At 42.9% G+C, this 27778-nt stretch overlaps 1 protein-coding gene across 1 annotated transcript in view; it reads right to left on the minus strand.

Annotated features, from left to right (window-relative positions):
• Positions 1 to 3061: 3061 nt before the first annotated feature.
• Positions 3062 to 27778, minus strand: part of gpr68 (G protein-coupled receptor 68) — a 28743-nt gene continuing 4026 nt past the window's right edge. Inside the window, exons 2-7 of the mRNA XM_079691736.1 lie at positions 20329 to 20598; positions 18988 to 19137; positions 17960 to 18093; positions 17577 to 17799; positions 12518 to 12698; positions 3062 to 12436 (exon numbers count right to left, since the gene is read on the minus strand). Coding sequence (XP_079547862.1) covers positions 12087 to 12436; positions 12518 to 12698; positions 17577 to 17799; positions 17960 to 18093; positions 18988 to 19137; positions 20329 to 20427 — 1137 coding nt within the window. The 5' untranslated portion in view covers positions 20428 to 20598 and the 3' untranslated portion in view covers positions 3062 to 12086. The remainder of the gene's footprint in view (positions 12437 to 12517; positions 12699 to 17576; positions 17800 to 17959; positions 18094 to 18987; positions 19138 to 20328; positions 20599 to 27778) is intronic.

The following is a 27778-nucleotide window of genomic DNA, read 5'->3' on the forward strand; positions in this document are numbered from 1 at the left end:
AGCCGTGTGTGTTCAGCGCTCTGCTTCCACTCCCTGCACTGCAGCCGTGCCAACAGTCCCGCCCCTTTCAAGTACGCTCTAAGTCCCTCCCCTCTCTCGTGCACGCGCTACCTGCCAGAGCATGTGAGAAAACGAGAAGCATGGCTGCAAGTGGGAGAGTAACTGCTGCTGCGCCTCGGCTTGTTGACAAAAAAGAGGCCAGAAGCGAAATGGTGATGTATTTTAGCTATGACAGTGAGGGCAAGCCTACGGACTACACGAGGCCTGTCTGTAAGAAATGTTTTAATTTTATTTAATACGAATTCTTGTCATTTATTTTATTTATTGTTCTCATTGTTTAAAAGTTTGTGTTATAGTTATGGTTCTGGTGTGAAATAAAGCACAATATTTACATTTAAGACTGTTTCAAAAAAGAATCGTAATTCTTGACTTGGTATCGAAGCCAACATGTTGGTATCGTGACAACACTACTCCTGACAGTTAAACCTGATATTTAGTAGGTCTGTTAAGTATCGAATGCTGATAATTCTGACGTAATTTGGCCGGTCAAAGTTGTTTGGGCTCGGATAAAATCGCTCTGTTACTTTCGTCCCGTGTTACTTTCGTCCCGGCTCTCCCTACGTGTGTATGTGTGGTGTCAGGTGTCAGTATGAGAGGATGACAGCGCGTCTAATTTTGATGTGGCCCAAGAGCCGATCACAATAATACCTGCGATGCAGTGAACCAATCACCTTTGGGGGGGGGGGGGGGGGGGGGGGAAACCTATCGTTGATTAAACATTATCCAGTGTTTCCCCTACCATTGTTTTGGAGGGGCGCTGCGCTTCACCAACTGAGCCCCGCGTCCCCCCTGAAATTCAAGGTGTTTAAATAATATATATAACAATTTTTTATTTAAATATATATATATATAGCACAAAATTGCAAATAATCTATAACTACAGTACTGTCACTTTTCACATTGAACATGTGCTCTTTTATTAAATAAACTAAACGCTTTCATTTTAAGTTGTGATTTTAGTGTTTGGACCCTAAGAAACACTGATGCATTAATCAATAACAATAATCCACAGCTCCTCTCTCTGCTTCAGAGGATTTAAAAAATATATATCCCAATGCCACAACAATGCATCAGTGACGTGGTTGAAATCTTGTCTCCAGAAAACAAAAAACTGAAACAAGTGGTATCAGTGACTGTGTGTTTGATGTGGCTCTTTGCAGTAACATAGACAAAATGTGGCTCTTAACCTCTGACTGGTTGGCCACCCCTGAACTAGATGATAAAGATATGGACTGTTAACCCAACAAAGGCTATGAGAGTTTTCTATATCAGGATTTAAAATATCACAGGTAAAGACAGGACTAATGTGAGCGCTGTAATTAAATAAACTAATTGCCACGACCAGGTCCAGGTGGATTTTTCGTGTGTGTGTGTTGTGTGCGCTAGAGTTACTACTGTTGTGGCAGTATTGGCTGAATGCATGGATGAGTCAGGAAAGTACTAGCAGCAGCCAGCTTTGTTGGATACCTTCATATCGATCATTTTGAGGATGGGGCTTTTGGGGGAGGCCTGTTATCGGTGTTGATAACATGGCATTCTTGTTAGATTTAGCTACATTTGGAGCTAGTGCTTCATTAAAAACACCATTGAGCTGCTGGCTTAGAGTACTTAAGCAAACATACTAAGGCCCAATCCCAAACCACGCCCTACATCCTACCCCTACACACTACCCCTACACACTACCCCTCCGTTTACGCGTTCACGCAGAGGGTCCGTAACATTAAAGACCCTGTGAAGTGTGCACCTGTGCATGATCTGTTATGCTAATACGTATAGTAATGAGCAAAATTGTCCATTGGAACCCATATCAAAGGATGTTGGAATAGCAACGAATTTGACGAGTTTTGAATTTGCCGGGGAAATCTGCAGTCGACCTTCGCCTTTGTGGGCGTGGCTTGCGATCTACTGCGTGACGTCACGAGATGGACGCCGCCGCACTGTTTACATTCACCACCGTTCGTTTTTTCTCTTTTTCAAAGTCGAATTTCTCAACGTTTTTGAGCTAGTATTTTCCTGGAAAGTGTGTCGGAGTCGACTGGAAGTGATTGCCAATCGAGAAAACCTGACAATGGAGGCGACAGTGAAGAAAGAGGGATGAAAAACACAGGGGAAACGATGCATTGCCGCTGGCTGTAGTAATGTCAAGTCTGCCGAAGTGGCGATGTTTCTGTTCCCAAAAGATGAAGGTGAGCCTGGCTGGTGTCATTGTTTCGTAGATTATTTGATTGATCATGATAAATAAAGGCCACTGGTCGATTCGAGAGAGAGAGAAAGAGAGACTGAGAGAGTTACAGGGTTGTCGTTAGCATCTGTTGCTAGCTCGGAGCTAACGGAGATTAGCTGTTTCAACAATAAGGAGAGGGAGAGTGCTCTCCTGTGGAACTGAGAGAGATAACGTCAGCTCAGGGAGGTAAACTGTAGCTAGTGCTGCGTACCGGTACGCCGAACCGGTACTGGACTTGTAAAAAGTTTCGGTTCAAGTCCGGTTAAAACCGGAACGTCGGGAACCGGTACTTACGTATATTCTCCTTTTGTGTTCTAAACCATCTAAAACCTTCCATAGATCGAGAAATTTGCGCTGAGAAAAGACGAAAAACATTGTTTTGGCTTCTGATATGGCGGCCATTACTGAGCTCACGAAGTCTCGCAAAATATCGCAACTGCTCGCGAGATCTGTGTGACGTCAAGGGAAGCTGGCTTAGAAATAGTGGACACTGACAGCGTGGGATGCTGGTTGCCATATTTGGTAGTGTAGCTAAGCTAACTCCTTTGTATGTATGGTGATATAGTGTCTGCCGAAAGAGCAACACTTCACCCAGACAATGTCAATATGCTGTTGTTCTTGAACAAGAACACATAGACTTGTACTCTTATTGAGTCTTGTATGTACATCACTATGTATGTAGTTGTGTTGTGTAGTTAGTAACACATGGAGAGTTCTAGAAAAGACATGGTGTAGACACAAGTTGGAAGGGGGCACAATAAACCTGACGAGTTTGAATTTGAGTTGATTATGAGTTTATTTTCAATTGATAATTAGCTCACAATAAGTTCACTTTAGTTACTCACACAACTTGACACAAGTCCGGACTTATAAGTCCGGACCTGAACCTGAACCTCTGGACTTGAGTCCGGACCTGAACCTGAATGTGAGTCCAGGTACACAGCACTAACTGTAGCCTAAGTTATCTCAGTGGGTTTGGTCATCTATGTAAACAAATATTTCCATCTATGTAATATTAGTTGTATAAAATAGGTTAAGAAATCCTTCCAATGTTTTTTGATTATTGAAATATATGTTTCATATGAGTGTTGAGATCTGTATCCATAAATCTCTTAATGTTGCCCTCAAAGTGCACCAAATTGATCACTTTCCTCATCTATCCTGTCCGAAAAGCTGTCCAAATCAATCATTTCTCTCAGACTAGTATCACTTTCCAAAGTCTCTGCCATGTTTACAATCGCAACTGGGTACATCTTGTGACGTCACCGCCACTATCGTCTGCAACTTCCGTTAGGCTCAGACGGCAAAATTAATAATTCATTAATTCATTAATTATGAATTATTAAAAATTATTTTAGCCATGAACAGGCACAATGATATGTAAGGAATGAAACTGCCATTTCATTTTGGTGCAAAAACATGCACTTCACTGGGTCTTTAAGTCCTGTTCCAAACCAACGAGTGTGGAGCGGTGTGGAGGGGGAGTGGGCTATCAAGCCCTCAAACAGCGAGTCAGCAGCGGTGCTGACCTTAGACCGGTCTCTACCTGACCGGTCTCAACGCTGTGTGTCTGTCAGGAAACTAGCTGTTTACAAGTATATAGTTCCAGCAAACATCCACTGTGGTTGTGTGTATTGGGTTTGGTTTATGTGTATTTCTAATTAAGTTGTTGGCACCAGTTTTCAGAGATGAGTTTGCTGTGGTCCGGTAGATCTTTTCTGTGTTGAATGTGTCGTGTCGGCTTTCCAGCAGGGCTGTGTGGTATGCGCCCGGTTTCTTTTTTTTAATAATTTCGTTTTGTCTGGGTGAGGTCAGGTGAAAAGTTCATTAATGGGAAGTGTATGGAGGCATTGGGGAAAGGCTAAGCGGTTAAGATGATCAGTTACCTGAGTTTTTTGACGGTCATTGCCTGGGTTCCATGGTTCTTATCATTGATTGCAATGGATAAATGTACCAATCTTAGAAGTGTTGATGGAATGTCTCTTTTTGTTGGTAATTGCAGAAAATAATAATATTAATACGTTTATTTATTTCACCTTTCACAGAAATATAATTTCACAAAGTGCTTCACAACTAAGAACAACATTTAAAATTAAGACCACATAAACATTAATACAATAACCACATGAGGCAGACATTTTTAAGGTCAACAAAAAAACATAACACAGACCACGTGGAGTCCAGAAAGGAACACACATAATAAACACATCACACACATTTCAAATTAAAAGCCAAAAGGTAGGTCTTCAGTAGTTTTTTAAAAGCTTCTACGGAGACTGCAGAGCAGATGGCTATAGGGAGAGAGTTCCACAGTGTTGGAGCAACCACCTGAAAGACACAGTCACCTTTTGTTTTTAGACGAGACCGTGGGACAGACAGTAGGCCCTGGTCTGAAGTCCTACGTGACTTACTGGCAATGTAAGGATGTTGAAGGTCACATATATATTCCGGTGCATTTCCACGCATGGCTCTATATGTAATAACCAGGACCTTAAAATCTATTCTAAAATGAATGGAGAGCCAATGCAAGGATTTTAAAATTGGTGTAATATCACATGGAGCAGAAAAGCAACAACTTAGCATACTTCCTGTTAGCCAGCACTGCTAACACAACAACCAAGATGGCAAACAGCTGTCCAGTCTACACAATAAAGCAACAAACAGAAAGCAAAGAGCTAATTGTATTCTGCAAGATAAGCACTAACAAGCAAAAACACACTAAACATGGCATTACGCCACACACTTTTAACCATTTCAGGGCTTGCCAGCTAAGCTATCAAAGCTAAGTAACCTCGCTCTTCATTGGCTTAACCAAGTCTAAGCAAGTATACAACCTCTAAGTGTTGGAACATGTGTTAGTTAGTTTAATATTCACTGAGCTGTATTGTGTGATATGCTGTAAAGTACTATAGGGTAATGTTAAGTGGTCACTGCTTAGTTTAGAGATTTGAATTGTCCTTCATGATCTTCTTAATAGGCTATGTGCTTTATGGAATATGTGGCTGATGGTTACAGACATTTTGCAAAGGATTTCTGACAACCTTTGGAAAAGAATCCCGAAGTCCTTTATACTTTACAAGCTATTCATTCTGTAATGTTGTTTAGAGGTATTCATGAAATTATTAACACCTTTTCCTAATTCATAGTGTACACTTTATGAAAATATTTAATAAGATTACACTAACTGGCTATTTACTTAAAGGTGGGGTAGGTAAGTTTCAGGAACCGGCTCGAGATACGCTTTTTGTTATATTCCATGGAATGCTCTTAACATCCCGATAGCAATGAATATCTTAAGTGCTTTGACAAAAAATCCATAAAAAAATGTCATCTGTGGAACCCGTAATACAGTAAAAACTACAACCAACCAATCCAATTGGATTACCGGCCTGTCTGTCAGCCTTCCATCTCGTGCACGCACAAATGTATCTCGTGCCCTCATTGGGCGTGCCGTCATTGGGCGTGCATTGCAGCAGTACTTCAATGACTCGCCAGCAACAGGCGGCCACTTTCACCATGGCAGAGTTAGGTTCAACATCGTCTACTGATCGCAAAAAAAAATGTAACGGAGCAAATTAAGAACAAAAAGAAAGTGGAAACTAGGAGAAGTCAAACCAGAGTCAATATCGGAGTTGCTTTGGCTGTGTAGTATTGCTAACCTAGATGTGTTTAGCTTTGCCTGATATGTAACGTTACTGCAGCCTGCTCTCGCGGAGGAGGTGCTCTGTAAGGAAGTCTGAAGGAAGGGGCGGATTCTTTTTGGCTGTGTACTTTCAAATTTTAGTGCACTCGAGCCGGTTTCTGAAACTTACCTACCCCACCTTTAAAGTGGACCTATCATGCTATATTTGAATAATATATTGTAGGGCCATATCTATATAAAACATGTGAAGTTTTATTTTCAAAATACCAAACAGATCATGCATTTTAGCCAAGCCTCATTTCGCTCTATTTGCTGTATTCCAGCCCTGTCTTTGCAAGGGCTGATTCTGTGGCAAATGAGCTGCAGCTGACCACGCCCCCCTGCAAAGGAAGGGGGCGAGGCACGAGCGTCATGTTACCATGCTGTTACCATGCCACGCAACCTCTCATTCCCCTGATAGGTGGAGAGTTGCCCATATAGGCGGAGCACCCCGTTTCTGACGTCAGAACAATTTCAAATCTGTATGAGTCTGTATCAGATCCGTTGCAGCCCCGTTTTTAGAGATTTCGGTATGAAGGAAAAGAGAGAGGGTTGTGTTTTCTGACACTTGGTGAGTTCCCTGACACACCGGGGACACATATTCATGTATAAAAGACGTACAAAAGTGCATTTTGCATGATAGGTCCCCTTTAAGTTGGTGCCCAATTGGGTGGACTTAAAGGTCCCATGTCTTGGCCAATTCTACTGATCATAATTCCATTTTTGAGGTCTACTAGAATAGATTTACATTGTTCAATGTTCCAAACTCACATTGATTTCTCATACAGCATCTCTGTTTAGTATGTGTATTCACTCTCTGTCCTACACGCCTTGTTGGAGCTCCTGCCCCCCCTCCCTATGAGCCCACTGTGCTTGTTTATGTTTTACAATGGCGTTTGTTAGCAACCAGAAAATGACAAACAGATAAACAGGGGAGGCGTGTGGTGTAGTGGGTTGTGCGTTGGTGTTCGGATATGCGGCAGTCAGCATGTCATTGTGTCCCTGGGCAAGACACTACACCCCAAATGGCTCCTGTGGGGATTGCCCACAATATTGAGTACGTAAGTCGCTTTTGATAAAAGCGTCTAACAAGTGAAATGTAATGTAACAGCTGCGTGGGGTCTGGGTGACGTGTTGGTGGGACGTTGCGGGGGTCGCTGCTCTGCCCTGTGGGGCTCGAGGAGCAGACAGTGGTGTGAGGTGGATTACTGGTGTTGTTTCCTGGGTGCTCAGCAGAGCTCAGCAGAGTGTGTGTGTGTGTGTGTGTGTGTGTGTGTGTGTGTGTGTGTGTGTGTGTGTGTGTGTGTGTGTGTGTGTGTGTGTGTGTGTGTGTGTGTGTGTGTGTGTGTGTGTGTGTGTGTGTGTGTGTGTGTGTGTGTGTGTGTGTGTGTGTGTGTGTGTGTGTGTGTGTGTGTGTGTGTGTGTGTGTGTGTGTGTGTGTGTGTGTGTGTGTGTGTGTGTGTACAGGGTGTGCTTTGAGGGTTTGTGACTTTGCAGACCGTTTACATGCAGAAAAACCTTCATAACACACAAGGGGACGGGTAATAACCAGAAAAGCATATGGTGGGACCTTTAATGGAAGTTAAATCATACTAATTAATATAATTTATATTTGTATTTAACATTAATATTATTATTTTATATAATTGTGTTGATATGAATAGGTTAATCATTATTAATAGTACATTTGTTCACCTTCTCTAAACTTAGGCTACTTTACATTATGTATTCAAATGAAATGTTAACACTTCAGGATACATGCTTTCCCTTTCCTCTCTGTGGAACACTTAACTTGTTTTAGTGATGTCCTTTAACAACTCAGGTAAGGTTAATAATCCTCTTCATCTACTTCATCTCCATCTTGGAAATGTGTTGTGACCAGGGCTCGAGCTTAAGGACGTCCCGTCGTCCCGGGGCCGAAAAAAATAGTGTCAGGGAGGATAACAAATAATTTTGGGACGAATTTGGGACGAGAGTTAAAATAAAAATACCCTGCCAACTCTACTACAAACGGCGATGAAAATGAAATCGACTGCACGTTGTGTGTAGCACACAATTATTAAACCTCCTTGTCAACATAAACACACAAAACATTTAGCAACCCGCGAAACACACACACACACACACACACACAGACAGACAGACAGACAGACACACACACACACACACACACACACACACACACACACACACACACACACATACACACATACACATACGTAAGCTGTGCCCATGTGCTGTCAGCCAGCCGCACAGCTGGCTGTGCCCGCGAATTCCTGGCCCGCAAATTCGCGGGTCTATCTACAGTAGGCTATGTACTGAGTGTGTGTATTTCGCGGGTTGAGTGATGTAAAATGACAATGGTATCCCGTGGAGGAATTCTGAAATGTTTTACCGTTACATCACAAAAACGCACAGCAGAACCAGACCCTGGAGCGCCGGCCTCTTTATTTACTTACTCCACTTCATCCCCTATGGGTAATAAGGCTGAGATGAGAACCCTCCATCGTATTTAGTCCTTAGCAATATGCTGCGCCTCTCCCCATGTATGGATGGGTACCGAGCCCCGGTATTAAACGGGCTCCGCCCGGGCCGGAATTATTGAAGACAGTGGTAACGTTAAGCTCCGACGTTATCTGACTTTTTATCGGTACTGGAGACATTTAAAAAATATATGTCATATGTAGTATTGCTACATAAACATTATATCGCAGTTTTAGTTTATCCAGCTCCGTTTCTAATATGCAATAAGACTACAACATGCGTCTATGATGTATTTTCGAGCTTTCCAATCCAGACGAGATCTCTCTCTCCCGTCTGTGTGCGAGGGGGCGGGGCAGTTTGTAAAGGTCTCCACTGTGTTACAGACTGTCCTCCTGGTTAGTGGTTACTCTGGGTTCTGTCTTCAGGACAGAGTGTTGGATTTTTTTTGATAATTGGATGGGACTTGATTTGATTCAATATTAGTAATTTTCTCGTTTGTGTGTTTGTTTAAATATATTTGGCCTTTGTCATGTGATTGACTGATTTACTCAAATAAAAAGGTTGATGAATTATCATCTAATGATTTGTATGATGTTTTATTTATGTTAAAGGTCACTTTGAATGATTTTAACTAATGATAAGTAGTAGAAAAACTAATATTTTAAATTTGGGACGGTCCACATTAATTTCGGGACGGCTTAGATTGTATTTTGGGACGGTTCCGGGAGGATGGTGAAAAAAGTTAGTCGAGAGCCCTGGTTGTGACATCACCTCGTGATGCCTCATTGTAAAACGGGAGAGTAGGAAAAGTTACAAAGGCTCAGAGGTGGGAAGTAACTACATTTACTCAAGTACTGTACTTAAGTACAATTTGGAGATAGTTTACTTGAGTATTTTAATGTTTTACTACTTTGTACTTCTACTCCACTACAATTCAGAGGTGAATGGTTACTCCATGTATTTAATACCGTTAGTTACTCTACAGATGTGGATGAATGATGTGAAATATAATCAAGTGTTGAATCAGGCTTTAGTTCCACCTGGAGTAAATTCACAAGCTACCCTGCAGTATACAAAGTCATTCAAACTAGCTGCACCTTTACCAGCTTTGAGAACACTTTAATGATCAATCATTATAAAACATATCATATATATTATTCTGAAATGGACCAATCTGCACAGTAATTCTCCCACCTCTGCAAAGGCTCACTTTAAAGTTACAAACTGTATAGAAGCTATCATTCCAATATAGTATAATATTAGGTCCACCAGATTTTCTCATCTCATTACTTCCAGGTTTTTTCCCATGGATCAGGAAGCTCAGGTTTTAAAGCCAAAAAAAGGGCCAGTTTGAACAGTCTCTGCTTTCCATGCTTCTGTTTTGTATTCCTGTTCTCCTCATCGCCTTTTCAACCATCACCTTTACCCCAGCACGACCCAAGTTCTCTGTGGCTTCCTGTTGGACGGAAGCAGCTGCCAGGATTATACTGCCAAGATTAACACACACACTCACATGTATACGTACAATCAAAAACACACTAACACAAACAACAAAAACGATAGCAGGAGTTCTCTCACAGTTTGACACACACACACTTATAATGTGTGTCAAATATAACAAAAACACACGTGTGGTGCCGTAAAAAAGAAATGCATGCAAACTGGTGAGGGAAATCAGAGTTTTTTTATCTGATTCATATAAGCTTAGTTTTGATGATTTCTGAATTGTTGGCATGAAGTCAGACACTTTTTTGACACTTTGCAGAGAAGTGCTGTGATTCCCCTCTGTATAAAGTGTGCCATACATATATACGTATTGTTGCTGAGCTATCATACTGTAAGCACTAACTGTTCCTAGAGTGGTGGTTCTTCCATCTTCACTACACAAAACGAGTGCAGAACATTTATGATGAAATAGGTGTGCCTTTACAGTGGTGTCCATGGTCTCCAGTGAGTTGCTTTCTTTGCCTTTTCACTGCTATGCAGTTCATGGTAAATTACGGGAGGAAGTCGGGGTCAAACTTGTTGAGGAGATTAGTTTGTGATAATTTGTTTAATGGGTTAAGGTTAGAGATTAGATTACTTCCAGGTCTTGCCAGGTCAGAACCAGATGCCTTGTTTTTTTGTCTGCGGCCAAGACTTGTGAGATAGCTCGCTCCTGCTCCAGCACTCGCTCAATCATTTTGGCTCGGGAGCCCCACCTGGTAGGAGACTCACTGATCCCAGATTAGAAGGGAGAAGAAGAAGTTGACCAATGTTTATAGGAGCACTTGTTCAAAACAAATGTATGGTAATAAAAACGTTGAAGTTAGCGTTGGTCTTCTGAAACAACAAAAAAGGGAAGTCCAATCCAGTAAAAAGACATTACTGTGTTAAAGCAAGACTGTGTAACTTCTGAAAAGAGAAACAAAGTTACACATACAAAACATTTATAAGACTCTTGCACATTTACATACAGTAAGTGGTTCTGCTCCCAAAGCTTTACCTGCTGGCTAATGTTAACAACACTGTAATGGTGTTACACACTAGCTATGCTATGTAACAGACAGTCCTGTCAGTTTGCAGACTTGATGGACTCTTCTCTCTTCTTTTTCCATTTTCCCTTTTTTGACAATTGTGGGCCACATTAGCTGAAAAAGCCACACAGTATTGCTTTAAAGCTTAAGATTCCTACACCAATGCAAATTCATGCTTAAGTCTCATGTCAATGAATGTTGGTAAGAGGAAGAAGTAGGAGGTTGGTAGCCTTAGATATATGTCGTGTTTGTAGACAACTTTAATATATAGTTCATATACGTATATATTTATATAAAAAGCTAAAGTTTAGCCGCCATTCTCAGAACTGAATCGGGACACTGTGGCATTTCCAAAGTCCCACATGACCCTGCCATCAGACACTTTTCTGTGAAAGATTAAAAAAAACGTATTGGACATGAATCCATGCCTCAGTGACATATTTCCCAAGATTAATAATGTTGTCCAACCCTGGTCAGGGTGCATGACAAACTGTACAATGATATCTTTCTACTCAACTGTCAATGAGACCTTGCCTAAAGATACACTTCAGGCCACTTTTACACACAAAGCAAAAGTGAAATGCAAACCCTTACAGAGCCTGCGGACTAGACTGGAATGAAAGTTAGAGTTATCTGATCTATTGTGGTTGCACATGGCACTTTTTGTTTTCAAGTTACGTTATGGTAATTGTATGGTATCGACTCCAAGTATAGCTATTCCACCTAGTCGGGCGGCATCGCACTCTCCATAGAAACACAAGGTTAACATCAGCGTAAAGCCGTTTTACTGCGTACCAGCTTAAGGGTTTGCTACGGAAATGCCCAATTCATTCAAGGTAATTGAGTACAACTCCAGTAGAGAGGCAAATTGGCCGTCAGATTCATGTTGAGCTCTCACATACTGTTGTATCAAAGCTCAGTAAAATTGCCCCAGAGAGAGAAGAAGAAAAATGCTTTCAGTCCAAGGCCATTGGGGGGGTGTAAACCGATTTGGGTGGGCAGCAGGCTTTCATTAGGGCCTCTGCTGTTCGGCCTCTAAGGTCTCTGATTGCTCTCGGATTGATTTACATAGAGTTCTTTTCAATCTCTTTGGTCTTTTGGCTCTGCTCATTCACGGCTATCACACAACTAAGCTTATAGTCGTTTTTTCTCCCGTCTGTGTGATTAAAATCGTCTTTTTGCTGGAAGTTTCTTTTTCTAAGTTGTTGGGCGTCTTTGTGTGTGTGAGCAGCATCACCGTTGGATGTCCGTTGTTCTCGTCGGTGGCGACCTCGTTGGAGTCTGTGGGGGGGTTGCTGGGGCTGGCGTTGCCACAGCGGCAGCAGCAACACAGTATCCTACCAATAGGCCTGAAAACGACTCTGTACAGGCCACGGCGGGCGCTCTCGCTCACGAAGCAGTACAGAGCAGGGTCCGCCACACAGTTCAGACTGGTCAGCAACAATGACAGGTGGTAGTAGTTAAATATTCCTGAAAAATAGGAAAACAGACCAAAGTTAGTCTGTTTCGGCAAAAACGTTACTGGATTACTTTGCAAAAAATAAACTGTACCTATAATGAAGTTGCAGTCTCGCTCCAGCATGGTGCGTACCAACAGGAAGACGTGGTAGGGGGAGAAGCAGACGAGGAAGATGAGGATGGTGCTGCCGACCAGCTGCCTGATCCTGGTCTTCTGATCCGGCTGCGTCCCGGCGCTCCGACCCACGGCGCGCAGAACACACAGGTAGCTGATCTGGACAGCATCAGGGTCAAGATAAACATTTACATATCATAATCCTGTCTTCGTCCTCTCTAAAAAACCTAACACGTGTTTTTCAACAACTTCTTTTTACATGGGTTTGCATTTCTGTAGATAGGAACATTGGTTTGTATGGTAAATTAAATAGAGACAAAGCAACCTTGGATAATTAATTCATTTTTTTATTACATAAGGCGGTTTTAGTCGTTTTGGAATGTATATGTGTCCAGTAAAAATTAGCTTGGACATTAGGACTTCAGTTATATTCCTTTTCCCAAGATCACCTTGCTGAAGGCAGATCTTGAGAAGAAAGCAAGCTTAATTTTGCTAATAATATGCCATTTGTTATTTTCCCAAGATTCTCAGGTCCCCTCTCGAGTTCCCTCTCCAGTCCCTACTCAAGTCCCTTCTCTAGACCCTACTCAAGAGCCGTTGGAGGTTCCGCTGGGGGTCCTGCCAACTCTATGTCCTTTCCCGTTGGGGGTCCCGACGACTACTTTTCTGCCGGGGGTCCTGGCAACCCTATGTCCTGTCCCGTTGGGGGTCCCGCCGACTACTCTTCTGCCGGGGGTCCTGCCAACCCTGTGTCCTGTCCCGTTGGGGGTCCCGCCGACTGCTCTTCTGCCGGGGGTCCTGCCAATCCTTTGTCCTGTGCCGTTGGAGGCCCCGCCGACTACTCTTCTGCCGGGGGTCCTGCCAACTCCATGTCCTGTTCCGTTGGGGGTCCCGCCGACGACTGTTCTGCCGGGGGTCCTACCAACTCCATGTCCTGTCCCGTTGGGGTTCCCGCCGACGACTCTTCGGCCGGGGGTCCTGCCAACCCTATGTCTTTTCCCCTTGGGGTTAGGGCTGGGCGATATGGTCTCTAAATTATATCGCGATATTTACTGACTATATCGCGATACACGATATATATATATCGCGATATTCTGAAATGTCCTCTAAAACACATATATATATTTTTTTATTTAACCCCTTGATGTTTACAGTCACGCCAGTATGATGATTCTAGTAGTCCCTGCAACATATGTCTGCATTAAACCATTGTTATTTATACTGACTTCATTAGTGGTTTCTATTAAAACGATTTTAACCAAGACACAAAAAATATATACTTAGAAAAAAGGGAATGTCAAATGAGACAAATGTACGGTAAATCATAAAGTTGAGTTGAACTAAATAGTATTTATTCAATACATATTAAAATAAATGTAGGCCTACATACATACTGTTGCCTATTTCTATGGGCAAAAACAGAGCTCAATGAAAAAGCGCAGAAACCCTTATATATATCAAAACATATTGAAAGTGCAATAATAAAATAATAAATTAAAGTGCACTCTTTGTGCATGTCACTGGACATTTTAATGTAACATAAATAAAATGACTTTTTAGACATTTTAAATCAAAGTGCATCTTTTCTTTTAAATCAACAAACCAGTGGATGATGTCAAACTGGTTTGGTCAAAAACTATATTCAAAAATATAGCTGTATTTTGTGCAAGATTGTTTCATGTCTTCAGTTAGTACTAACTGCTTATCTACAGGTTTTGTGCCAAAAACACAAGTCGATCAACTGTGTCGGGTTTGAGAGATGCTCGATGGCATGTAACGATATTCCCACAGGTACTGAATAATCGTTCCGATGGAGAACTGGTGGCGGGCATACACAGATACTTTTTTTGCCACTTTTTTCAAGTTTGGGAACATTTCCTCATGGGTCTTCCGCCACTGCAGGGGATCTGATTCACTGTCAGCATCGACAGATTGCAAGTAGGCAGACAACTCTGTTTCAATCCGCTCTCTATTTGATGATGTGGCAGAGGATGTTGTTGCCCTTTTGAAGAAGCTTCAAAGGGTTTCCTTTTTTGGTGGCCCTGATACTGCTGGTGCTTGATGTTGTGAAGCAGATGACTCAGCTGTACCCTGGTGAGACTCAGACAGCATTGCCTCCATCTCTGATATGGCTCTGCACTTGGTTTCCTCTAGCTTGTCTTCCGCTATGTATCTTGTTTTGAACCTGGGGTCCACTAAGCCAGCCATGTCCAGCAGGTCGTTGGTGGCAGGGTCATCAAATTTCTCCCTCAGATAATCCAGGATGGAGACTTTGATGGACTGAGTAAGTGCAGTGTCATCCTCCTGAATTGCCAAGATGCTGGAGTGGAAGAGATTAAGCACAGGCTTTACATAAGACACTGTAACATAGTCTTCCCCTGATAACACGTCAGTGAATTCCAGGAGGGGTTTTAGGGCCTTGAGCACTGATTCAAGGACTTCCAGGTCTTGCCAGGTCAGAACCAGATGCCTTGTTTTTTTGTCTGCGGCCAAGACTTGTGAGATAGCTCGCTCCTGCTCCAGCACTCGCTCAATCATTTTGGCTCGGGAGCCCCACCTGGTAGAAGACTCACTGATCAGCTGGTGTGCAGGTAAGTTTAGCTCTTGCTGTGCTTTGCCAAGATCTCTCCTCTTTTTCAGCTGAATGAGAAACTGCTCACTACCTTCTTACAAACACCAACAGCACGATCGATGCGGGAGTCTTTCATGCTTCTCTCTGACAATATAGAAAAAGAAACAGAAATCCAACAATTCAGTCAAGCAGCATGGAGTTGGCACCCATAATATTTTTGGCAAATATTTTTTAAATACAGAACAGTGCAAAAGTCACAGGCACATGTAATAACAAAAAAGTTAACTGAGAATGCTTAACATTTTTATTAAATAAATGGTTACAAAATACCACAAATAATTACCATGACTGAGTAGGTTAATCTACTGACACTAATACAGAAAGAAAAAACCTTTGCAGAGTCATGTTTTTACTAATCAGTCCTAAATCTCAGTCCGATTTTAAATCAACTTAGGCCAAATAGTGTGTGGTTGCATCATGTATATTAATTGCACAAAACGTTATGAAGTATTCTTAGTGTTTACTAGCAGGCTGTTGTAACATCGCTGATATTAAAAAAATAAAACAGCCAGACAGACAGCCTACTCACCAATTGCGAGGTGCAGCCGGTGGCCAAAACATTGCAGTCTTTTCCACTTATTGAGGCTCACAGCTTTGACGATGTTACTCCCGTTATCTGTGGTGATACACACCTGACGAGCCTCTGGTAAGTTCCATGACAGGAGAGCCTCTTGTAAATCTTGCGCTATTATCTCGCCTGTGTGATCCTCCGGGAAAAAGGACGTTTGGAAGCATGCACTCTTCAACCCCCAGTTGTCGACGTAATAAACGGTCAAGCTGAGATATGGCTCACAGGATCTATTGGACCACAAATCTGTAGTCGTAAGAGAAGTGGGTCACATTTGTAAGCTGGTTTGTCACTTTTTCTCTCACTTCTACGTACAAGGCTGGCAGAGCTTTCTCCGCAAATATATTTTCGACCAGGCAAGTTATACTTTGGGTCAAGTGTCTTCACGAGATTTTGAAAACCCGGTTTTTCTACTACACTGACTGGGGCCATGTCTTTGGCAATGTTTTGAGTCACTGCAGCCGTGATTTCAATCCATTTTTAACTTTTTTTGTCATACGGGACTGATTTCAAAAAAGAAGAAGCCAGAGTCATTTGTATCTTGGCTGGTTGCTTAGGCGTGCGTTTGTGTGGGACCAGATATTGACATTCTGAGTTTTACACACTCTTCATTTTGTAGTGGATGATGGATTTTTAGATGTTGGAACAAATTTGAGGTACTACTACCTTTGGCGGCAACGTATTTGCTGCATATTTTACAGATTACCGTTGTTTGAGAAACGTCATCCTTATGGTAACCAAACCAACGCCAAATGACGGACCCAGTGCTGTTCTTTTTTTGAACAAGTTCGTCAGCCTCAGCACCTCTATCTTCCATAGTCGTTCCTTCTTTAAATTAACATGTTGTGCTAAGGTTTAAACTAGCTAACCTTTCTTTCGCTCTCCTCAAACAAATGCTTCTCTGTCACTGTGCGTGTGTGTAATGTTTGTGTGCAAGTTGGGCGGGGCCTGCGTGTGTGCCTGCGTGTGTGACTGTGTCTATGAGGGAGAAAGGAAAGCTCATTTTGGCCGCGGCGGGAAACTGATTTGACAACATAATACTCGATGTTCACGATGTGGTCATTTACGACATCGCATGTAGTGCAATCCACGATGTATCGTGTAAACTCGATATATCGCCCAGCCCTATTTGGGGGTCCCGCCGAATGCTCTTCTGCCGAGGGTCCTGCCAACCCTCTGTCCTGTGCCGTTGGAGGCCCCGCTGAATACTCTTCTGCCGGGGGTCCTGCCAACCCCATGTCCTGTTCCGTTGGGGGTTCCATCGACGCCTGCTCCGCCGGGTTTCCTGCCAACACCGTGTCCTGTCCTGTTTCGGGTCCCATCGACACCAGCCCTTGCTCCGTCCAGGGTCTCGTTTACGACCCCCTGAGTTCCCCAGCCGCGGTCTTCGCCCTTGAGCCCGGTCCCTTGACTTTCCCGGCCGCGATCCTCGCCCTCGGGCCCGGCCCCCTGAGTGCCGCGGTCTGCGCCCTTGAGCCCGGCCCCCTGACTTTCCCGACCGCGGTCCTCGCCCTCGGGCCCGGCCCCCTGACTCTTCTAGCCGCTGCCTTTGCCCTCATGCCCGGCCTCCTGAGTTCGCCCGCTGTGGCCTTCGCCCCTTTTTGAACTCTGCCTTGCCCCGGGGTCATCGGCCTGAGACCCCCACCGAGAAGTAGTGTTTTGTTTTGTTCCTTAAAGACCTTGAAATAAAGGTTTTTTTTCCTATTTATTCTGCATTTGGGTCCTGTCTGCTTCACTCACCCTAACAATAAAGGTCTACCTCTAACTCAGTAGTGTTATTTAAATAAACCAGTTCACTCTTGTGATAAACATTAGAGTAGTAAAACAGTTATCATACCGATAAAATAGCCAGAGGAAACATGAAGCCAATAGTGAAGCGATAATAGTTGATGGGATACTCCCACGGCTGCATGGGGTAGTGCTCGAAGCACACCGATTGGTTCTTGATGTCTTTGCTCAGTTCTTTATGGCGGAAGAAGACCACACCCACAGCGATCTCCTTCAGCCAGATGAAGGAGCTTACCAGCCACGCTGTACGCATGGAGCGGAGGGAGGTGAACCTGGAGACAAAGGAAGGAGAAGAGCACAGGTTAATAGACGTATTGATTGATTGATTGTAGCACACAGGAACTATGGTTAAAGGTTAAATCTTAAGAGAAGATTAATGTTACATTGGCAGAGACCTGCAGCTATATTTGTATCATACCAAACCGTAATTACCTTAAAGGGTAGACCACAGCCAAGTAGCGATCCAGGCTGATACAGCACAGGAAACCGATGCTGATGTAGATGTTCTCATAGAGCAGGAAACCACAGAGCTGACACAACCACTCTCTGTGGCTCCAGTCATCATCCTGTAAACAGCAACCAGAGATGGGGTCGTTACTAAATAAAAGTAATATATTACATATTACTTTAAAAAAAAGTAATATATTACACTACTTCGTTACTCTCTACATAAAGTAGACTCGTTACTTTACTCGTTACTTTACTCGCAGGGTCGGCCCGCCCTTCCCTACAGGCAGATCACGCAGACTGCGGCGCACCTACAGTGTAGGCGCGCCACAGTTTTGCCTCTGCGAGACTCCACTTGCACCCCCAATTACTATTGCAATAAGGAAGACATAACATAAGTCTTTCTTTTTATATGCTCTTTAATAAAATAGGCTACCAGCCTAGCACAACAAGCTTGCAAGACAGCTTAGCATGTGTTCTTTGCAGGTGTTTGTTGAGGTTTGACGTGGTGTTTACAGCAGTGGATAACAGCTTCTGGCCTGGACACAGTTTGCACCTCACCGTCACATTCCTGTCTATTCTTCGGACGAACTCAAAATAATGGACATACCTCCACCCCTCGAAAGTTATCGCTGACTCAGCCATGTTTATGCAGCACTGCACGTGGAGATGTGGACGCTCAAGTCGCGCAGATTACGTACATATAAACCTGCGGCGGAAACCCCTCTTGTCTGTCAGTGTGATTATGACTGATTTTATAAAAGTAGCGAAGTAACACGTGTCGGGGCAATGTTAGTAACTGTAGTGTGATTACTGAATTATAAAAGTAACGCGTTACACTACTCCGTTACCGCCAAAAATAATATTATTACAGTAACGCGTTTTTGTAATTCATATACAGAAACTATAGTCTCTGTATGTAGGTACAGTAGGTGAAAAGGGAATAAAAGCAAATCGAAATGAACTGCTACACAATTTTGTATTTGCATTGTACATGCAGGGTTTCACTTTACCTGGAAGAAGTACTGCAGCCACAATGGTAAGGATGCCAGGTACAACAGATCAGACACGGTCAGGTTCATCAGATAAACTCCCAGCTCGTTCTTCTGCTTCAGCTGCACAGCAGCGTGGTACAGAGAGTAGATGTTGGAGGGAACACCAACCTGGGATTAGGAAGACAAATTATTGTGATTATTTTATTCTCTGACACTAGTTATGTTCTTCCTACAATGCAGCATGCTTAGAAAACGTCCCTTCTGCTCACACAACTAAACAAGAACGTTGAGGTTGGGTGATTCTGACATATTACCAACGTTTATGAGCCCAATGCCTACAATTGTCAAATTCAGGCTTTTGTTGTCCAACATCTGCACATGTCAAGGTTATATTTAACATGTAGTAAGAGTATTGCAAGTTCCGTTAAGGTTACAAAACACTTACAGAAAGGTAAGGTATATTGTGGAACGTTTCTAAAAAGGCATTGTGTGCATGGGAGTGGTGCAGTGCTGACAGTTGTTCAGGCTAACCCCAGAAGTTAGCATCACAAGGGTTCCCTGATCTGTGGCAAACACACATTTACGATACTTAGACATTCTGATCAGCATGATAATCTCCACATATTAACACCACTTTTGGATTTGTGAAGCATAAATGCAAAAGCCAGAAGTAAATATCTAACGTTAGCCTATAAACGAACTACATCACAGTCACATGAATTCACACCGCTAGGCTTAAGGCAGGTAGTGTTTGTCGTGATTACTTTATTTATTTTGTCACTTGATAGCAACAGCCGTTTTTATGACACATTGGAGGTTCAGACATCCACCAGTGGAGTATTTGTTTTAGAACAAAACGACTTTGTAGAAAAGCTCTTAAGATCTATTTAAAGCATCAAACCAAAAGAAAACATTGATTTAACAATCGGGTAGAGCCAAAATGTTCAATCCTTTCCGGGTTTTAGGACTTATTGATAAAATGTTCTAAATGAGTTTGTGTTTAAATTTGATGATAAACTTCACCTTCGCAAACAGCTGCCGTATAACATTTCAAATGATGCTTGGATTTCCCCGCCTGTATTTCACTAGGGACCGCTAACTAAGTGACCGAAACACAGAGTAATCTACAGAGTGCTAAGGCTACAGTAAGTGCAACATTTGTCCTAATTCTATTACAGTGCTGACAAATAAAAAAACAGCTAATGCTAAAACGTACAGACATCATCAAAGCGTGCACATTGGTGAATTCAAGGAGGAAATGTCAGTTTAAGACCTCAACGGTTACTTGTGCGCTTTTATTAAGTATTCACACACCTTAACATTTTTGTGTGGAGGTATTCAAGATGCACACACACTTACCGTGAGCACCAGAATGTACACACTGGAGAAGACGTACTGGTGGACTTTATGGTTGATGGTACAGTTGGTCACTTCCTCCTCAGACATGTTGAGCACCATCACTACCCGCTGACACTCACGCCACCTTCAACATGCATGTCCACAGGAAGATTTTAAGACATGCATTCTACTAAAATGTAACAAAACAGACAAATCTTCATGTCGGTTGGAGCCCTCCATGGCCTAACTCGTCATCTGGGTCAGTGTCTCTCTTCTCTTTCATTTGTGGAGCTGTGGAACACAGACAAATATATCGTCAGAGATTATAAACATCTGATCAAATATTAGATTTAACTGGATGTAAATACTTACACAGACACACACTTAACATGGTAACATTAAGGGTATTAATCGGTAAAAGTCCTCACTTAGATGAGCAAAAGAATGACCATAATCTTTCAAACTACTGTTTGAATAAGCTAAGTGTTGTAAACTGAAATATGATCTGGTCTTGTTGGTCATAAATTATCAGTCAGTGTGTGTCCAGAAATTCCTCTGAGTCACTAAATTGGCAATATTGCTAATTAAAGAACAGGATGTTTTTAAGTTGTTGCGAAATTATTCAAATCCACCTGGAACAATCTGGAGCCTTTGATCAGAGCATAACTAGACAAATACACTATAACTATATTCCATCAGAAAGCTCGGTGAACATGTCGTAGGAAGTTATTATTTGATAGCATAAACCAACTGGGTCTGAAGCTATACTAGCAGCTAGCACACAACAGGGCTTTGAGCTAAATGCTAACATCAGCGTGCTAACACGCTCACAATCAGAATGCTATCATTTTCATGTTTAGCAGGTGGAAGAAGTGCTCACTATCAAGTTGTAATACCACTTAAGTTAAAGTCAAAATGTAGTAGCATCAAATATACTTGAAGTTCAAAATATAAAAGTACTGATTATGCAGAATGGCTTTTTTTCTGCAAGGTAAATCTTAATCCAGTTTATTAATATTTTGTATTAATAATATATATCTCCAAAGTAACTACTACTCTTCTCATATAAATGGACAGTGGTGCTTCCAAATTGTAGTAGAGTTAAAGTATGTAGTAGCATAAAAAGTAAATACTCAAGTAAAGTACAAGTAACATAACAGTATACTGAAATACAGAACTCGAGTAGATGTGCTTACGTTCCACCAGTGGTTGCAAGCAAGCATGTGAGCCTTATTAGGAATATTCATTTCTGATTGGTCAATTGGACATCTCAGAGGTTGTTCATTCTCGCTAACACACCGCTGCTAGGCATAACATGACCGTTGCTAAGGAGGATCATTTGCGGTCATATCAACCGCAGAAAGAAGATCGGTCTCTGTGCATTTACTCTGTCTGATGCCAACATAAAAAAACATATTTGCAAATAAAATATTTTCTGAATGTGTTCTTCTTACTTTATATTCTGGCATTGCCATTTCATTGTGATGCAGTAGTGTAGTGCTGTATGTAAGTCTTTTAGGGTCACTGTTTGACTTTCAATAACACATTTGAAAGAAGCCAGTGAATGAAAAATAAAACAGATTTATGAAGCATCTCAGTGCAGCGCTGCATCCTGAGCTGCAGCTTCTCTGTAACAGAGTCAATGTACTGTGATACTTCTGAGTATAATCTCCACTAGATTTATTGGTCTTGGCATGCTGGTCCATTTAGAATAGCTCATAATGACATACTAGAAAGCATTTAGAGCCATTCTCACACAACACACTCCAGCCACAAGTATCATATCTCCGTCCATCCCTCTCTCTCTGTGCATTCCTGGAGTGTCCACGCTGAACCATGATTGTAACCCTTATTCAGGCAGAGGAACGGAAGAAATGATACACAAACATCCAGATGTGAACTATAGGAAAGATTTCTGCTCTGCACACCTTTTGCTCGGCGACAGAGCAGTGGGTGGGGTGGGGGTGGGGGGTGATGTCGTGCAGCTGTGAGTCAGGGGGGTAGAAATGCTGTTTCAACAACACCCTGTGACAGCCTGACCAATGTGTCACAGCAACGAAACACATTCAGTTTGCAGAGACAAAAGTAAACAGATCTGTGAAAGAACGTCACAACATGCATTTGTAGTCCCTTCATGCTATAATACAAATAAAATAAAATGTGCTTATCTACTAATCAGAGGGTTGCTGGTTTGATCCCAGCCTCTGAAGTCGGCTTGTTGTAGTACATCTTCCTGAGTCTGCTTGAAAAGCCATTCAAACAATGTTCTTCTTATTAGTAATTTATGTTCGTACTTAAATATTGCTTTACCTTTCTCTTTTAACTCCCCCCCCCCCCCCCACACACACACACACACTGCCAGTAAAGCTGAATAACCCTGACCAATCAGATGAGGGTCTCTGCAGAGCTATAGGTCGGTATATGTTCATTGAGGGGATTCAGAGAAGGAACTTGGAGACATCTCTGTCATAATCCCATTTTTTGGTTGATCTGTTTCCTGTTTTTTTGAGTTATCGACTTTCCTATTATTTTAATTTAACAGAAAAATACCTGATAGGGAACAGGTGCAAGACTTTTCAAAATAAAAGAGGAAACCAAAAACTGGAACCATGACAGATTCACCTCCTGTTCAGCTCTACACGTGTAAAATGGACCCCCTCCTAATTCAGTGCTGTCACTGTTGACAATCCCCCCCCCTAAACACTAAAACAGAAAAGAGAGACTATGAATCAACCCACTGAGATGATGTAAGCCAGTCATAAAGAAGCAGTGAGCAATTTCATCCAACTTGGAACTCAAATAAAATAAATCATGCAATTTACAATATACAAAATAACCCTGAGGGCGTTGACACAGGAACAAAAGATTGTAACCACGTCTTCCGAAGAGCTGCACAGCATGCAAAGCTTGGAGAAACAAACAGTAGAACATAAAGAGGCAGAGTATGGGCACTCTGTCAGAGATAAACACAGGGATCTGAACTAACTACAGGCTCAGTGATCGCCAACTGAAGCAGAAACAGGAAGTCACTGAAACACATGGCTGCCCACAGAGGATGTAGCTCTATAGAGAAGCACATCCTTCACTACTGTGAGAAATAACAAACATTTAAAGGAAAGACTGATGGAATCAATCAGACCAACACTAGTAGCCATAAAGTGACCCCCCCCCCCCGCCCCCCCCCAGCAGAGAGAGTTGCAGTTTCCTAACTGCTGGAGCTCACATGTTCACACCTCCCGCATGAAGTCTTGATCAAGGCGTTCAGCAGACACTTTCCTCACTAATGATGAAAATTCTTGAGCTCTGGACTCATGGTTCTGGAAGGAAGAGGGGCTTGGAGAGGTTTTTAGAACAAATCCTGTCTGCAGACCTGCTGGTGAAGGCAGATCTGCTCCTCTGGAAGATACATCTATGTGCAGTAGCTGCCTGGAGCTGAACTTGTTCAAACTCTATTGTACTGTATAGCAATCAGAACATGGACATCTGTTTATTTTGTGAGCTCTGTGTATTTATTATGTCCTAGGTGAATATTTTGTTACTCTCTTTGGCCATCATGAGGAAGGAGAGCCTTCAGAGCATCTGATCATTCTGATCTGATATATTGCAACACCAGTTTCATACCGGAGTGAGACAGATACCCCTGGACTATTTTTCTTTAAATCAAATCGCCCCAGCAGGATTCACATACATTGACAAACCTCGCCCACAAGGGCGGCGGGGTGGTGGTATAGCTGCTATTATCAGAAAGGAAATAAAAGCTACCATAATCCCCATCCCTGATGTTTCTTCATTTGAACACCTGATCTTCAAACTCTGGTCCCACTCCCCTGGTCACAGCCATCATCTACCGTCCCCCGAAGCCAAACCCCTCCTTTCCCTCCGACCTCTCTGACATTCTCACTCAGCTTTCTGCCATATCCCCATCTCTTCTCCTCTTAGGGGATTTTAACATTCATGTTGACGACCCGACCTGCAATGCCTCTGAATTTAAGGAAACCCTTCATTGCTGCAACTTCTCTCAACACATCAACTTCCCAACACACAGCTGTGGTCACATCCTGTACTTGGTCTGCTCCACTGGTCTCACCATCAATCATCTGTCCAGCCTCAATCTCCACATCTCTGATCACCTGGCCATCATCATGGACATCAACATCCCCATCCCTGCCCAAAAGCAAAAATGCACAATAACCTACAAAAATCTCAAATCCATCTCACCTTCAGCAATCACTGCCTCCATTACCTGCAAGATGTCTGTCTCCCCCCCCCCCACTTTCTGAAAACCCATCTGAACTTGTGGACTATTATAACAGCACCCTCTCCTTCTGTCTCAATGAACTGGCCCCCACAAAAACAAAAAATGTCTCTTATACACTCCGCCCCTTGGTATACCCCCAAACTCCGCCAAATGAAATCAAGGAAATGTCAACTTGAACGCCTACACAAGAAAACCACACTAACAGTCCATCTTCAAATCAACAAAGACTATCTCCAGCAGTACAGTAACGCACTCAAAGCAGCCCGGTCTAATTACTACTCACAACTCATTTAGTCTGGCTCCAGCAACCCCAAGCGTCTCTCCTCCACCATCAGCAAACTTCTCAAACCCTGTGACAACGCCACCTCGTCCTTCACCACCGAACAGTGCAACTCCTTCCTCTCGTTTTTCCAAACCAAAATCAGCAACATTTACAGCAATCTGACACCCTCATCAGCACCCCCCACCTCCCCTCCTGGCTCCCCCCCCCTTCACCTCACAGCCCCTGTCCCACTTCTCCCCTGTGACCCCCATGCAACTGTACCACTTCATGACTCGAATTAACTCCACCTGCACACTTGACCCAATGCCCTCCAAATTTGTTAAAGAGAGCCTCCCTGCCATGTCCCAGCTCATCGCCACCATCATTAACTCCTCCCTCAGATCTGGAACAGTTCCCCCCTCTCTCAAACTGGCTGCTGTCACACCCATTCTCAAAAGACCTGGACTCACACCTGACATCATGTCCAACTTCCGGCCCATCTCAAATCTCCCCTTTCTGTCAAAAATACTTGAACGTGTCACTGCCTCACAACTTAAATCCCACCTCAGCTCCAATGACCTCTTTGAGCCATTTCAATCCGGTTTCCGATTAAAACACAGCACAGAAACAGCTCTTCTGAAAATCACAAACGATCTCCTCCTCTCCTCTGACTCCCGCAACCTGAACATCCTCATCCTCCTCGACCTCACCGCAGTATTCGACACCATCAACCACACCATCCTGCTGTCCCTCCTCGAATCATCACTCAACATCACTGACACTGCACTCTCCTGGCTGAAATCCTACCTCACCGACAGACATCAGTTTATCAACATCAATAACTGCACCTCCTCCACTTTTCCTCTGTCCCAAGGCGTCCCCCAGGGTTCGGTGTTTGGCCCCCTCCTCTTCATCCTCTACATGCTCCCCCTTGGCAAAATAATTTGTCGCCACAACCTTCAATTTCACTGCTACGCCGATGACATCCAACTTTATATCTAAAAAAAAACCATCACCCCCACAACACACTCCACTCACCAACTGTCTCTCAGAAATAAAAGCATGGATGCAAACAAACTATCTCCAACTGAACAGTGCCAAATCAGACATCATCATCATCGGCCCCCCATCCCATATCAAAGCCATCCATAATTTCAACTTCACCATTGACAGCCACACTCTATCCCCCCCCCATCACATCCGCAACCTCCGAGTCATCATCGACAGTCAGCTCAAATTCAACCACCACATCAATCACATCACCAGGAACGCCTTTTTCCACCTCAAAAACATTGCCCATCTCCGCCCATCACTCTCCTCCTCTGCTGCTGAAATCCTGATTCATGCATTCATCACTTCACGACTCGACTACTGCAATAGCATCCTCTATGGCATACCATCCAACCTCCTCAATAAACTCCAACATATCCAGAACTCTGCTGCCCGCCTCCTCACCCACACCCGCTCCCAAGACCACATCACTCCCATCCTCCAGAACCTCCACTGGCTCCCCGTCCGTCAAAGAATCAACTTCAAAGTCCTCCTCATTACTCACAAAGCCCTCAACAATCAGGCCCCCCCCTACCTCACAGACTTGCTGCACCACCACACCCCTTCCCGCCGCCTCCGCTCATCAGAAGCCAACCTCCTATCCATCCCCACCCACATCAATCACCGGACCTGGGGGGACAGAGCCTTCTCCGTCGCTGCCCCCTCCCTCTGGAACTCACTCCCACAACCCATCAGAGACTGCACCGACCTCACCACCTTCAAAAAACTAAAAAAAACTCACCTCTTCAATCTGGCTTTTCATGTGTGATTGTTTTTGTATTATTTGACTTTAACTTTAACTATATATTTATTTGTTGTTCCTTTCTTTTCTTTTCTTTTCACTATATCTGTAAAGCGTCTTTGAGCACCTGTAAAAGCGCTAACAAAATAAATCTATTAGATAACAGTTTACACTGAAGTGCACTGCTCATCACAGTTTAGTATTTTGTCTGTTTTTATTTCCTTTATAGGTTAGTTTATTTAACAGGGACAAAGTCACCCTAAAAACGAGGTATACGTATGTCTATATAATATTTTAAATAATTTAAAGTTAATACAATCATTACAATCTTGCAATATAGATGCATGCCAATTAAAATAAACCCAAATAGCAACAGGTGACCGCAGCACAGAGAGAGGACTGTATGCATTACAAAGTGATGACAGGTCTGAGTCATAATAAACACAATGTCTTTAACTCAGTTCTTAACAACCTGAATGTTGTTCTGTATTGGTTGTTGGGATGGAGTTCCATTCAGCTCTAACTGAGAATGTAGATTGCCAATAAAGTTTTCCTGACTCAAAAAATGAGGCAGTGATGAGAATGTATTGAGTTCTCATTTTGTTATTTTGTGTTTATTTATATAAAGGCTGTAAAAGTTTAAGAGCAATAGCACTGCTCTAAAACATTTAGCCTAAAGGCCCTGACACACCAAGCCGATTTCGGCCGTCAATAGATGTCGAGCCGTCGATGAGCGTCCTGTCGCCCTACTTGGTGTTTCCCGCACAAGCCCCCAGGAAGTGCGCCGGACTCTGATGAAAATATTTGTTGTGTCCAAACGACGCTACTACGATTTACGTATAAGTCCTTGACGTCACTGGGCCCAGAAATACTTTTCCCAATTAGGCGCTTTCACACCAAGTTCTTTGCCGTACATAGTTCCCAGTACTTAGTTCATCGGAACTCTTTAGTTCCCGGAACTGCATTAATACTTAATAGGCTAGGAGGTGTCAATACGTTGTTTATTTAATACTATCTCAGTTATCTTCATGAGTCGGATCACTTGTAGTTTTCAGTTAGCTGAACCAAGGACAAAGTGCATGTGCTTAAACCCCATAGTGGCCGGTATCAGTAACATATTAAATCAATGTGTCTGAGCTGCAGTGTATGTTCACAAAAG

The sequence above is a fragment of the Notothenia rossii genome (genome assembly GCF_949606895.1).
Source record: "Notothenia rossii genome assembly, chromosome: 7".
NCBI classification, from domain to species: Eukaryota; Metazoa; Chordata; class Actinopteri; order Perciformes; family Nototheniidae; genus Notothenia; species Notothenia rossii.